At 37.9% G+C, this 13,873-nt stretch overlaps 1 protein-coding gene across 1 annotated transcript in view; it reads right to left on the bottom strand.

Moving 5' to 3' along the window:
• LOC114351274 (zona pellucida domain protein papillote) overlaps positions 1–13,873 on the bottom strand; it is a 57,862-nt gene that overhangs the window by 13,023 nt on the left and 30,966 nt on the right. Inside the window, exons 4-9 of the mRNA XM_028302413.1 lie at positions 9,265–9,348; positions 7,052–7,189; positions 6,217–6,359; positions 2,473–2,675; positions 1,155–1,322; positions 200–368 (exon numbers count right to left, since the gene is read on the bottom strand). Of these exons, the coding sequence (XP_028158214.1) occupies positions 200–368; positions 1,155–1,322; positions 2,473–2,675; positions 6,217–6,359; positions 7,052–7,189; positions 9,265–9,348 (905 nt within the window). The remainder of the gene's footprint in view (positions 1–199; positions 369–1,154; positions 1,323–2,472; positions 2,676–6,216; positions 6,360–7,051; positions 7,190–9,264; positions 9,349–13,873) is intronic.

Genomic DNA, 13,873 nt, shown 5'->3' with positions numbered 1-13,873 from the left:
GAACTCTTAGACATCGACTAAGCTCGACTCTTGACTACAAAAATGGGGGGCGCTAAAAAATAATTTATTCTCAAAGTGGGCAGTAGACTAAATAATTTTGCGAACCACTGATCTATACTAAGGATTAACAATGAAAAATTCATTAAAAAAATATACAATTATAGCCGTCGAGTTGTCAACACTGAATAATGATCCTCACCTCATGCTACCAGCATCGGTCTCCGTAGCCGTGATGGTGGAAGGCGGCGACGGCGGCACCGGCGGTCGCTGAACCCGGACCCGTACGTCGAAGGCCGGCGGCGGCACCCCCGCCAGTCCTGCCACCAAGCGGCCGTTAGACGCGCTCGTCTCGTGCGCTTCGCCGTACCCTGTTAGTGGTTAGGTTAGGTTAGGTTAGAATTTTGGTAGTCGTTTTAAATGGGGATTTTTTTATATTTATTTTGACAAATATGTAGGTAGGTGCCATCGGCAATAGTGTTAACTATCCATTGCCTGTCATGTCGTCTCGTTCTATCGCAAAGAATCACCATTTGATGAGAGCGAGAGCAAAAACGGAAATGGCTAGTTAACAGTGTGGCCGTGTGTACAGACGACAGCATAAAAGTAAACAGTGTTTAAATATTGTGTTAAGTTTTATGGCACCTATACATTTATATATTTTTATAGAAATGTATTTTTTAAAAGTTCTTATTAATTTTTTAATTATTTTAATATATCATAAAAATCATGAAATTATTAGGTAACGTGTTAAATTCATGTAATTAAAATTAGAAATGATTTATGTTTGTTAATAAATAAATAGGCGTCTTAAACCTTGTTATAATAATTTTATTAATTGGTAATTCATTAATTGGTAATTCATATCAGTGATCGGTACACGTAATGTATTATAGATACCTATGATTAACAAATCATTTGAAAGTGTTAAATTAAAATAATTTATAGGTAAATAGGGCAACTAAAAACATATGTAAGTAATAATCTTTTAAAAATCTTTACAAACAAAACGTTTCGAAAAAGCACGCAACTCTCAAAAAGTACACACATCTCTCAAAAATTACAAAAAAAAACTCTCAAAAAGTACACAGCTCTATAAAAGTCACCTTTCAAAAGTCTCAAAAAGTGCACAACTCTCAAATTCTCAAAAAACATACCTTCGCTGTGGTACGACTCGTCGATCACGAACGCTTGGTTGGCGTGAGCGTGGTCGGCTTCACTGGGCGTTTCCGACGGGTAGTCGGAGGGAATGGTGTCCGACGCCACTGAGGCGCTCTCAGCCGCTCCCACTGGGTACACTGGGTGAGCTCGGGGTATCTTCACCTCTGGAGAAAACCATAATAGTATCATATCATCACCGAAACACGCAGACTAAGTGCAGACTTTTAGTCGGCCGATAGTATGGTCGGCTTACAGTTTCCCACCTCTCGTTCCCACCACTGCAACTCCTGTGTAGCCAGGATCTACAGCTTGACCGCCATAAAAACCTAACCAATGAAGGTCATATTTGTCCCCGGGGAAAGTTAAACTGTCATTGAACCCGCAACGAAATTAATCACAAGAACATAGGAGGAGTTCGAAATTAAGGTTCGACTTCACTCCATTGCAAAGCGGATGACAGGTTGTATGAAGAATCGGCCGATACCAAATCGGTGTACGGCGCACTTCCATTCATGTTCATACTCAATAACAGCCTGATCGAACTATTGGCCGACAAAAAATATGCAATCTGCTGATCTGCAAAGTGGTCTTAAAACACGTGTCTGTGTGGGAAGCTCGTATCTCTTTGTTAATTTTTTTTCTTGTTAGCACTATAGACTATAGACGCAAATACACTGCATTACCCTAAATAGATAATAGGGCAAAAGAGTTGGCATCCTTTGGTAAAAAAGAACTCGACGGATTCTACAATCCTACTAATATTATACAGGGTGTTAGGTAAATGGGTATATGAGCCGACACTAGCCCATGTTAACATGGTCATATAAATAATATGGTGAAATCAGAAAATTGATATAATCATTTTAATTTTTTAAATTTTCATACTAAATACATTTTATGAAATCCGATTTGTATGAACATTAAAATAATTAAAATGAAGATATCGATTTTCTGACTTCACCATACCATTTATATGCCCATGTTAACATGGGCTAGTGTCGGCTCATATACCCATTTACCAAACACCCTGTATATGCGAAAGTTTGGATGTCTGGATGTTTGTTACTCTTTCACGCAAAAACTATTGAACGGATTTTGATGAATTAATAATAACCCAGAATAACATATAGGCTATAAATTATGACGATCTGTGACAAACTAAATTTCACGCGGGTGAAGCCGCGGGCAAAAGCTAGTGATTGATATATAAAGTATGTAATAATATCTTAATCTTATACATGACAGTGTAGGTTTGACTGGTTTATTTTGTTTTGAGGCTTCATTTCACTGTTATTGACCACCAATTTAACTCACCTTGTATGCTCTCCCTACTGATGATAGAAATAGAAGAGTCATCGATCAGCTTCCTTGGCACCGGCAGAGCTCGTCTCCTCAGACAGAGGTAAGACACTCCCAACCCAAGCAGCAGCAGCGTCAAGAAGAGTATAGCACAGATGATCATCAGGATGTGAGTCCCTGCCAGTGGTGAAGCGACTGGTAAAGGATTTTCGGGACTCCTGTAAACAATAATGGTGGAATTAGTATAAACTGGTCATGGAAGTTACAACTATACAGTGTGTCCGGGCATGTAGTGATCAAACTTTAAGGGCGTAATCTATGGACAATTTTATCGATGAAAATACTTCAAAGGGGCCTGACCCATTTCTCGAAAAATTACATCAATTTAAGTTTTTAATTTTTAGTTTCCACCTCTTCTTTAAAAAACAAGTGAAAGCGTGGGTAGCTTAACATTAATAGGCAAATATTTTATATCATGCGATAGCCAATAAAATTATCTATTACTAGAAGAAGAAAGCAGACACAAGTTTCATACATTTTAAGGGAGTAAGAATGGATTTAATTAGAAAAAAACATGACTTTTTTCACTTCTTTTTCAGTTATTTTCCAACACAAGAAAAACCAGGTCGTTAAGGTATGTTTTATTTGCATTGTATTATTAGTATTTGAGCTATTCTACAAAACGAATGTAAATTTATTACTCTACGTCTATTAGTTTCGACGTAAATGTTGAACAAAGATACCCCTTCCCAGCGGTTTCCATAGCGCACGCGACATGCGAAAATGCACGGCCTGAAAGAATCACACAACCTATTCCAATTACTATGGAAACCGCTGGGAAGGGGTATCTTTGTTAAACAATTACGTCGAAACTAATAGACGTAGACTAATAAATTTACATTCGTTTTGTAGAATAGCTCAAATACTAAAAATACAATGCAAATAAAACATACCTTAACGACCTGGTTTTTCTTGTGTTGGAAAATAACTGAAAAAGAAGTGAAAAAAGTAATGTATTTTTCTAATTAAATCCATTCTTACTCCCATAAAATGTATGACACGTGTCTGCTTTCTTCTTCTACTAATAGATAATTTTATTGGCTATCGCATGATATAAAATATTTGCCTATTAATGTTAAGCTACTCACGCTTTCACTTGTTTTTAAAGAAGAGGTGTAAACTAAAAATTAAAAACTTAAATCGATGTAATTTTTCGAGAAATGGGTCAGGCCCCAAAATTGAAGTATTTTCATCGATAAAATTGTCCATAGATTACGCCCTTAAAGTTTGATCACTACATGCCCGGACACACTGTACCTATAGTAGACTGGGAGACCATCAGATTCAAATAGTTTGTTTAGTACATAGGCCCTTTCCAGGGCACTTATTATACGTCCCAAATATAGCTTGCCCACCAACACTTCGGGACAACATATGTGCTGGTGCTGAGAAGAAGTGGCGGAAGACACTCATGCCCGTTTTCACTATCAATCCCTAATTTTTAAGTAACCCCTATGAAAACAAAATGCCTGTTATGTGTTACCATAGGAGTCAGTTAAAAATAGGGATTGATGGTGAAAACGGGCATCAGTCACCTAGCTTTGTCGTACGTTCGTACGTTTCAGCCAAATGACGTCCACGGCTGGACATAGGCCTCCCCCAAGGATCAATAGAGAATTCTAGTTAAACGATGCATTACCCTAACAGAGAGAAAAAGGGATCAAAGAGGTAAATGTTAATATTTTATAGTTTTCCTAATACTATGTCTACTTATTACGTTTATTTTTGATCTTCTGGGGAGTTAAATATTTTATTGTTGTTTGTGAATTTACGGAATAGTGATCTCCGAAAATTTAAACTAAGTACTATTTTAAACTATAAGCTGTAGGACCTTTTGTCACTCATGAAAACCTATACAATAATTTTATATAGAGAATGATGGAACCAAGAAGGAAGGAATTACAGTTACAAACACATGAAAACATTAATTTAGTTTTTTGTAATAATAACTTCAGGCAATAGTTTGCTTCGGGTAGTTATTTTAAATTATCATATTATGTCAACAGACTATCCAGTGCATGTCCAATGTCATTTTTATTTAAACATCCATTTGTATGTGCATTTAAAATTATCGTCATCTTTTTTAATTTGTTTTATTATTCATGTTTGCCTTTGAATCGAACTATTATCGTGGTAGAAGTAGTATTTGTAATTAATAAGGACCGACGACCTCATAAGGAAGGTAGCAGGTAGGCGCTGAATGCAGGCCTCTACCAACCGGTCATCGTGGAAATCATTAGGGGAGGCCTATGTTCAGCAGTGGACGTCCTATGGCTGAATTATTCCGTCATCACTTTTGGAAACGGGATCTTCGTGTGAACGTTAATATTAAAACACATTATACGACTAAACGGGGCCCTGCAAAAATGGAATAGGCCGCTACCAACTGGGCGATGAGGAAATCATTGCGGGAGGCCTATGTTCAGCAGTGGGCGTCCTATAGCTGAAATGATGGCGATGGGATCAAGTCCTAATCTCGCAGAAAATATATGAACTCGCCTAAAAGCGCTTAGTCGCTTTGAAAAGGAGCTGATTCAAACGTTGTAACCAAAGATGACTCCTCCCCCTAGGCCAGAAGCTGGGTACGCTCATGACGGCTCAAAAACTGAACTCCGACAAACGTTACTTCGACATTGCGTTACTCCGACACTTTTCTCCGGCCAAGGCGTATTTCCTTTGTCTGAGTAGTGTAGTGTCGAAGTAAAGTCATGTCGATATTCAGTAGTGTCGGAGTAACGTAATGTCGAAGTAACGTTTGTCGGAGTTTACTTAAGGTAGCACTAGCTGCCCAAGACATATAGGCTGGTGCTGAAAGGACCCAGATCAATCCTACAATACTCACGGGGCCAATATAGGGTTGAAGATCGGCTCCTGCACCACCGGCGGCGGGTACCGGCAGACGATAGTGATCACCTCGTCGCCTTCCATCTCCAGGTTCGGGTGGAAACGCACCACTATGTCGTTGGTGAACAGTAGAGGGTCCTACGGGAGGTCTCCATGGGAACAAGCCATAATCAGTTTGGGATTTGAGGATCAACCACGATAAGGTGGAATGCTTCCTTCAGCAGGTGTTGTGCTCGGGGACCAAGGTCCAATTGTTACAATCTCGGTTTTTCTATTTATACTAGGCAGGGTAGAAAAGTCTGATACCGCGATGTAGGTTTGTAGGCGCAAGGCGCGGTAGCGTATACCAGTCATATAGTCTCTGTCAGCGCCATCTGTTGGATGATGACTACCACTAGTCTACCTAGTGGCGCTTTTATAGATATCGCCACAAGTTCAATATAATACTCACGGGGCCAAGATAGGGTTGAAGATCGGCTCCTGCACCACCGGCGGAGGGTAGCGGCAGACGATGGTGATCACCTCGTCGCCTTCCATCTCCAGGTTCGGGTGGAATCGCACCACTATGTTGTTGTTAAACAGTAGAGGGTCCTACGGGAACTCCTATAGGCCCTGTCTCCATGGGAACAAACCTAATCAGTTACAATACTCACGGGGCCAAGATAGGGTTGAAGATCGGCTCCTGCACCACCGGCGGAGGGTAGCGGCAGACGATGGTAATCACCTCGTCGCCTTCCATCTCCAGGTTCGGGTGGAACCGCACCACTATGTTGTTGGTGAACAGTAGAGGGTCCTACGGGAACTCCTATAGGCCCTGTCTCCATGGGAACAAACCTAATCAGTTACAATACTCACGGGGCCAAGATAGGGTTGAAGATCGGCTCCTGCACCACCGGCGGCGGGTACCGGCAGACGATGGTGATCACCTCGTCGCCTTCCATCTCCAGGTTCGGGTGGAAACGCACCACTATGTTGTTGGTGAACACGCGGAGAGGGTCCTGTCACAATGGATATTTATTTAATATTAGGAAGACCAGGGCTTAAGTTTTAACCCCTTAAGTTCTGGAATTAAATTGTTATTGATGTGACATAAGAATCAAACAATGAATAATAATTTTTTTTATCCCCAGCGGGGATTTTTTTATACCTAATTTATCGGCGCGTGCGCCTTGGTGACTTTTGTGACCGTGACAGATGTCTGTCTTTTTTCTTTTTCTTAGGTATAAAAGAAACATGATACTATCGAGGCGACAAAAAAGTCTAGTACAGTAAAAAGTAAACAGATGCATACTGAATATAAATTAAACAGAATTTTAATCAAAAAGAGTTAAAAGAAATGCTTGCTTATTTTTTTATTCTCCTGTACAGACTGGTCTCCTTGGGATATTCAATAGCAATATCTCACGGCTGATCTACGGCTCGTGCGATCGTACCAGGAGTATTGTTTCTAAATTAAAAAAAAACATCTTTAATTTTAAGGGGAAATAGAAAATATCAATTAAAAGTTTGCTATGGAAATTGCTCTAATTTTTCTATAGCCGCAAACTTATTAAAATATTGTGATAGGGATTTTTTGTTCGCGAGTTCTGTTTTGTCCTTGTGTCATAGTTTTGTGTGACACAACCACGTCATATCATACAAAGGTCGCAACACCACACAGTAACAAAAATATAGCTCTAAGCGTCCTTACCTGTCGTGTGCCACATCCCTTCAAAGGCAGCTCAAGCCGGTAAGACAGAGCTCCCTTGCCCGCGACCTGGCACGCAGAATGCCGGTCGAAGTCCGCGTAGGCAATCCCGTAGTACTTCTCGTGGAATTTCAGCTCTACCTGTAAACAAGTAAAAATAATTGACATAATGTTATGCGATTATAATTATCTAGAAATGGTTACTTTCTAGTCTTTTTAATTTCCTCCTGATACCTAAAGAAACCCTCACTAGGTGGACCGACGATTTGGTGAAGGTCACTGAAAAACCTGGATGCGGGCAGCGCAGTACCGGACGTTATAGAAATTAGGGGAGGCCTTTGTCCAGCGAGGACGTCATTTGGCTGAATCGAACGAACCTAAAGAAAATAAAAGAATCTAGAAAGATATTCCTTCTTTCTTTTGCATTCTTTGCAAAATCCGTCTGAATAAGTAGGTACTTACGAGTAATTGCGGCAACAGATAAAAGGCCATATTAAAAAATATTCCCTAGCTAAATTTTATACATAACAACATTAACATGATCCTCATACGAGCGTGAGAAACCTTTCTTAATTTCTGTAGCATTAATTGGATATCGACGACATAGTTAATTAACGAGATAGCTCCCAGTTATCGACACGATAAACGGTCATAATAACTTCGTGTACCTAATGCCTACTCTACACACTAAGGGCTCGTTCCCACGGCAATCCAGTAATGCAGGATCCCTCAAAACTGGATTGTTATACGTGAACACACATCGTTTGTTTCAGTCAAATGACGTCCATTGCTGGACAAAGGCCTCCCCCAAGGTTTTCCACAATGAACGGTCCTGCGCTGCCCGCATCCAGGTTCTTCCCGCGACCTTTACCAATCTTCGGTCCACCTAGTAGGAGGCCTGCCCACGGTACGTCTTCCAGCCCGTGGTCGCCACTCGAGAACTTTTCTGCCCCAAAGGCCATCGTCTCTACGAGCTATGCCCCGCCCACTGCACTTGATTTAAGCAATTCTGCGAGCTATATCGCAAACACGTTTGAAATTCGAACGAATCGGCTTTTTGCGGGGTTTCACTGCAAACGGGATGTTCATGTGACCGTTAATAATGAAACACATGCTAAACGGAATCCTGCAATAAACAGTTATTGCAAAAAAACTGGATGTCTCCTTGGGAATAAGCCCTTACATTTACCCTCAACATTGTTTGAACCTACAATCGCAGCTCGCATTGCAATACACTAGAACTACCAGCAGGGCTCGGATGCGCGTCGTGATAAAATCTTATCGATTATTTTAGACGACAAACGTATGGGCTTATCGCGTAAAATCGATAAAATAGCGCCATAAAAACTTATCGCGGTGCGCATCCTAGGCCTAAATGCCACGCATGCTCTTTTTATTCATCAACAAAACACAAAATGTTCTTGAAAAAACCCACCCACGATGGCTCTAACTTCAAATTTTGATTGCACCAACAATTTTAATATCTAAAAACCTGACAAATTAATACTTATGTCGATCAGCTATTACGACCTATTACCAAACCGTAAAGCGATGAACGGTAACCGCGGTGCCGTTAGAACTGCCGACTGGGCGCTCGACGGATGTTAAGGGCCCATTCAGAGTTACGGTAGATGCAAGATTTAAATTTCAATTGAGAAAATATAGATCACAGAAAAACATTTTCATGTAAAATGTTGCCAATGGCTGGCATTGTGATAAACTTATCAGATCTCATTTAGAGCTTCAATAATTCCGAGATTCTGATTCTACAAAATTCTAACTCTAAACTCTACCTACGTCTTAAAATATTATGTGGCACGGCTGTTTCGCTATCATAGGACGTAAGGAGAAAATATATTCACAGTTCCTTACTTTTCTGTTACTTATAATAGATCTTGTAGAACAAAATTATAAGGTATTCGCACATTTTCTTATAATATTACCATTCTTACTTAAATTTTGTACAACAACAGTGGTTTTGTCTCGAAATTATTTGGTAATAAACCATACCAAAATTAACTAATGAAATGCGTCATCTTACTTAATAAAGTAATGGTTTTGACGAAAAATGAACAAATAATCAAAATGATGAGCGCACAGTTTCGCCAAAGGCTTACGTGCGACTAGTTCTGGACAGAAATAAGTGGGAGATCCTAGAGGCTACATTTAAAAATTAATATTCATTAATAATCTAAAAATAATTATTATAAACATACCTGCATAGATCCAGCGGTGCAGTTCAGCTCAGCTTTGGTTCGGTTCAAAAATATGATGGGACTCAAATCATCTAATTTCGTTACCTGAAACAAAGTTAAAATTATGAAAATAAATAAATAACAATATAACCTACCATTTAATTATTAGTAATTCAGATGAACAATCAGTAATAACTAATACAATCGGGTCTAAAAACAAATGAAAAAGATTTTTTTTTCTATAGCTTTTCGATGCATTTTTTCTTTTGTTTAATGGCAATCAAACCTCTTTGCCAGTTGTTAGAGATTTTTCGCGCGCTTTTTGACGTTCAAATTATTTTTAAATTTACTTTTTCTTGGCGCAGCAATAATTTTTTGCAGCCAGCACTATTACCACGCATTAATTAAATATGGATCGATTTAAAAATGTTCTCTCGCTAAATGCGTTGTAAAATGCCAAGCATCACAACAATTTTAGTAAATTGATAAATGTGAGAGGAATCTCCATAAATAAGTGCATAATATCGTTGGACGGGACATTAAAATAGGCAAGCAATTATTGTGAATGAAGTATTTAAGCGGCAATAAAGGTAATCGTCCGTCTACACAGCTCGGCATACCAAACGCAGCAATAAATCTATATTGCTAATTATTGGCTGCGAGGTCTACTATCTCTACAAGTTTCCATTGGCTCAAAATTTTTAAAATTATTGCTTAATCGCCGGTCAAACTTTATATTTTTTTTCTTTATCGAATATATTAAACATATTTATGAACAGACTGCCTCAAACTGAAAATGTTTAATTCCTGGGTGAACCATTGCTTAAAGATTTTGTGCCATTTATTCGTCGTACAACCACAGAATAATAATAAGTACTACGTACAGAAGTTTTACTTCGCGAAGGTATTTAAAAAAATGTATGCTCAATGTCATTAACAATATGGTGTAATTTNGCTTAGGTAAGACCTGGCCATCAAAGGTCAGGACAACAGTCTCAGTAGGGACAAATTCAGTTTTACCATTACTTGTTACTTTCCTTTTAAACCGTCTGACCTTTAAAATATCACCACAACCTATGGGCACTGAAATACTAGTTTTAACCTCATCATCAGTCCAATCAGTTGGCACTCCTCTAACCACTCCCATACGGGTCACATTAGCTGCTGGAATAAATGCTTTGTATTTATATTGTTTTAACAATGCACTTGAAACAAAACTGTTTGCATCCTCAAAATTTGAAAATGAAATTACAATACGGTTTCTACCAATCTTTTTCAAACTGCCATTAACTATATTTTTAAACTTGTTCTTTTTCAAAAATTGGCCGAATGAAATCGGGTGAATGTTAGATGGACGTTCATTTGATGGGTCTTGATCTTTAAGCACATGAATTAAGTAAGGGGCTGCATCAGAAGCTTCGTAGCGAGATCTGCCTACAAAAGTCGATACACGAGGATTTGGGGCTGGGCTTTCAGTGGAGTTCAATGCAATGGGTTCCGACATGGGAGAGTTTGGAACTACAAAGTTATCAGGCGGATTAATAAAAATATTAGGCTGATTACTTTCACTGTCACATAAACAGCTATTATTTTCATTCGATGAATTTGACCTATGTTTCCTCTTTTTGTTGCAATGTTTACAATATTTACGGTTTATAGAACGTTTCCGAGAAGAGCTAGATTGACCAGCATCCGAACAATCAGTGTCTCTTTGAGATCCTTCGGTTTCAGAACATTGTGATATGGTAACAAAATTAGATACCTGGGGGACGCCGGTCCCGCCAGGATCATCGGACTCATCCATGAAACTTTATAAAAGTGAAAAACTTACCAATGTACAGGAATTTTTACACTAATTATATTAAATATATACAGATAATTAATATACACACTATTTTACAACTGATCCTATACAATATACTAATTAAATAATTAAATTTCAAAAAGAGCAAAAAAAGGACGACCGAACAAACCGACGTTTCCCGCGCTTTTTTTAAACAATAGTTAGGAATAGGTAATTTTTTATTTTTTTTTTTTATTTAAATATTTGAAAATACCGTGGCTTAGAACCAAGGGAAGCAATAGACAATAATTATTTTGTAAATATGGCGCGAGGAAATTTTCGCGCGCATCTTGACTGCCCACAGATTAAATAATCTGCCGTGATTAAAAATGTTATATATTTTTTAAAAACACATTTATAAATTATTTGGTTAGTACGAGTAATTAATTAGTATAATTTAATTAATACAGTTTATATTTTATTTTCAGACATTACGGAAAATTACTATTTCTTGAAAGAGTTCATTTATTCAGATTAAAAAATATACCGCAAAGTACAAAAATGTTTAGTTTACTTATAACACCCCTGTGGAATATAAGCTTTTTTGTAATGTGTAAAAATTTACCTCAAAACCAACTTTTCAAACTTTTTGAAAATAATGAAACTGACTTCGAAACTTAATTTTCATGTTCAGTTCAATTTTCCAGCAATCCGCCTACCTCTAAAGTTTTATCGGTGAGTAAGCGTTCTTCTCCGCCATGTAAAGTAAAGCTTATCGCGGACGAATGATTTTTACCTTGACGTAACATCTTACTGGTAATACGTTAGTATGCCAGCGTTCATGAAACACGAGTTCAAGCAATCTGTAACTATTATAAACTGTCATATTATAGTGCTTTTTCTATTGTTGGCATATTAGACACTAATTTTATGTAGTTACTGAGTCTAGATTTCGCAAAGGCATTTGCAAGAACAAAAATCGTGCAGAGAAACAGCCTCAACGCTCTGCTTTGAAACCCGCTCTTAGTTCCGCGTAAGCATGAACGTGGCTTTAGATTAGAATCACAGAATTCCGATTTCTGGCTACATACATATGCATGAAATCCCTCCAAAGATCTCGTAATCTGAAGATCCGAACCCGATATGTAATATAATGTGGAAACACAAGTTCTCCGATAAAAACGGTTATAAAAAGTTTTGTTCCGAATATCTATAGCCCTTTTACGAATAAATGGAAGTTTGGGTCGGCATCTACTCACTTGGTATTGGGGAAATGTGTCTACACAATAAGAAACGGTTACAAGGTTATTTTGACTTGTTTGTTTTACAAATTATTCATGAACGTATGTTGTTGACACAACACCCAGCGAGAATCATTGATTAAAGGACTAATGTAATATTTAGGACAATCTTTGACTAAGGCCTTATAAAAAATACGGCGATGATAATAACCTTAGCTAGATTAATTGTAAGGCATCAGCTCAAGTCAGTCTGGCTGTCAGCCGTACCTACCCTGAAAAGGAATCGTTCCCCGCATACAAAATCAAAACTCGTTACCGAGCAGCTCTTGAAATGCGGGCATAGTTCCTATTAGTTTCTGGATCCTGTTATTCGGTTTTCGGATTTTTTTCTTCTATACAAAACTTGGAAAGCACGCAGATGTTCCACTTTTATTTACACTCGCAGGAGGTATTATGCAATAAATTACTTGCAACAGAATAAGCAATATTTATGGTTTGTTATACGTAAGCCTTTTTTAGATCATTTAAAATATAAAAGATACTTATATAAAACCATATCCATGATTTGTAGGTCAACGCATGGTCATGGTCATCGTCAATGTATTGAGCCAAGTAAGTAAATGAAGACCCGATATTTTTTCTTTTCTTTTGTTACCTCTACTACCTACATCATATAAACCTCTACAACTCACATGAAGTTTTGAATTCCTTGGTATATTTCATTACATTCATTGTGTCCACTCAATTTTCATCAGTCGAATATAAATATTGTTTTCTATTAAAAAAAAAATTAACCTATAAAATAAATTGGAGAGCCAAAAACAACAATTAACAGCATTTATGCTCATTTCTGAAGCACTCAGATTATCTAGATTAATGGGAGAATGCCCTACAATGAGAAGCGCGCTGCGGCTGCGCGTGACTGTGCAGCCGCATGGATGATCAATGGCGGCGACCACTGACCACTCATGCGCGCCTCCCGCCAAACCGGTCAAGCGCTACCGCTACACCCCCAAACTCACAATTGCATAGAATAGACCATAATGAGTTTTCTAGGGTTGTGCGACTTTGGACCTTCTCCGAAAAAAATAAAAAAAATCAAATAAAAAGAAGCCAATGTAAATGTTATTTAGGGACTACTTCCAGTTAACATTAAGATTTTTTTTTTATTTCTGAAATTCTAAACACTAATATGCATGCCGAATTAATGGATAATAAATAAATGTTTGTAAAACACAATGTTGCTGTGCCCAAACTGGGTCTATGTTCGAGACTGTACAATATATTGTTTAAGACCTTATGTACAACATAGAATGCAATAAAGATACTCGTATTGAATTGAATTGACTTAAGTCAGAAATTCAGGAGCAATATTTAAATTTTGCTTACGAGGATGTAGTCAAATAGCTACGAGTACGATACAAGAATAACACTGGCTTATAATTCGTGGAACTACTCTTGGTTTGGATGCTACCATTTTATGGAATTAAACGATATAAATCAGGTACTTATTTATGAATTCTCTTGTTTTTGATAATGAGTTTTTTTTTCTTTGTGACCTATGATTTTAAATCGATGGGCTATAAAACGTGAACCGGTTAAAAAA

The sequence above is a fragment of the Ostrinia furnacalis genome, unplaced genomic scaffold, assembly GCF_004193835.3.
Source record: "Ostrinia furnacalis isolate ACB-3 unplaced genomic scaffold, ASM419383v2 OfSCF1126, whole genome shotgun sequence".
Classification (NCBI taxonomy): domain Eukaryota; kingdom Metazoa; phylum Arthropoda; class Insecta; order Lepidoptera; family Crambidae; genus Ostrinia; species Ostrinia furnacalis.
The sequence above is the reverse complement of the archived record's forward strand: the minus strand, read 5'-3'. Positions and strand labels throughout refer to the sequence as shown.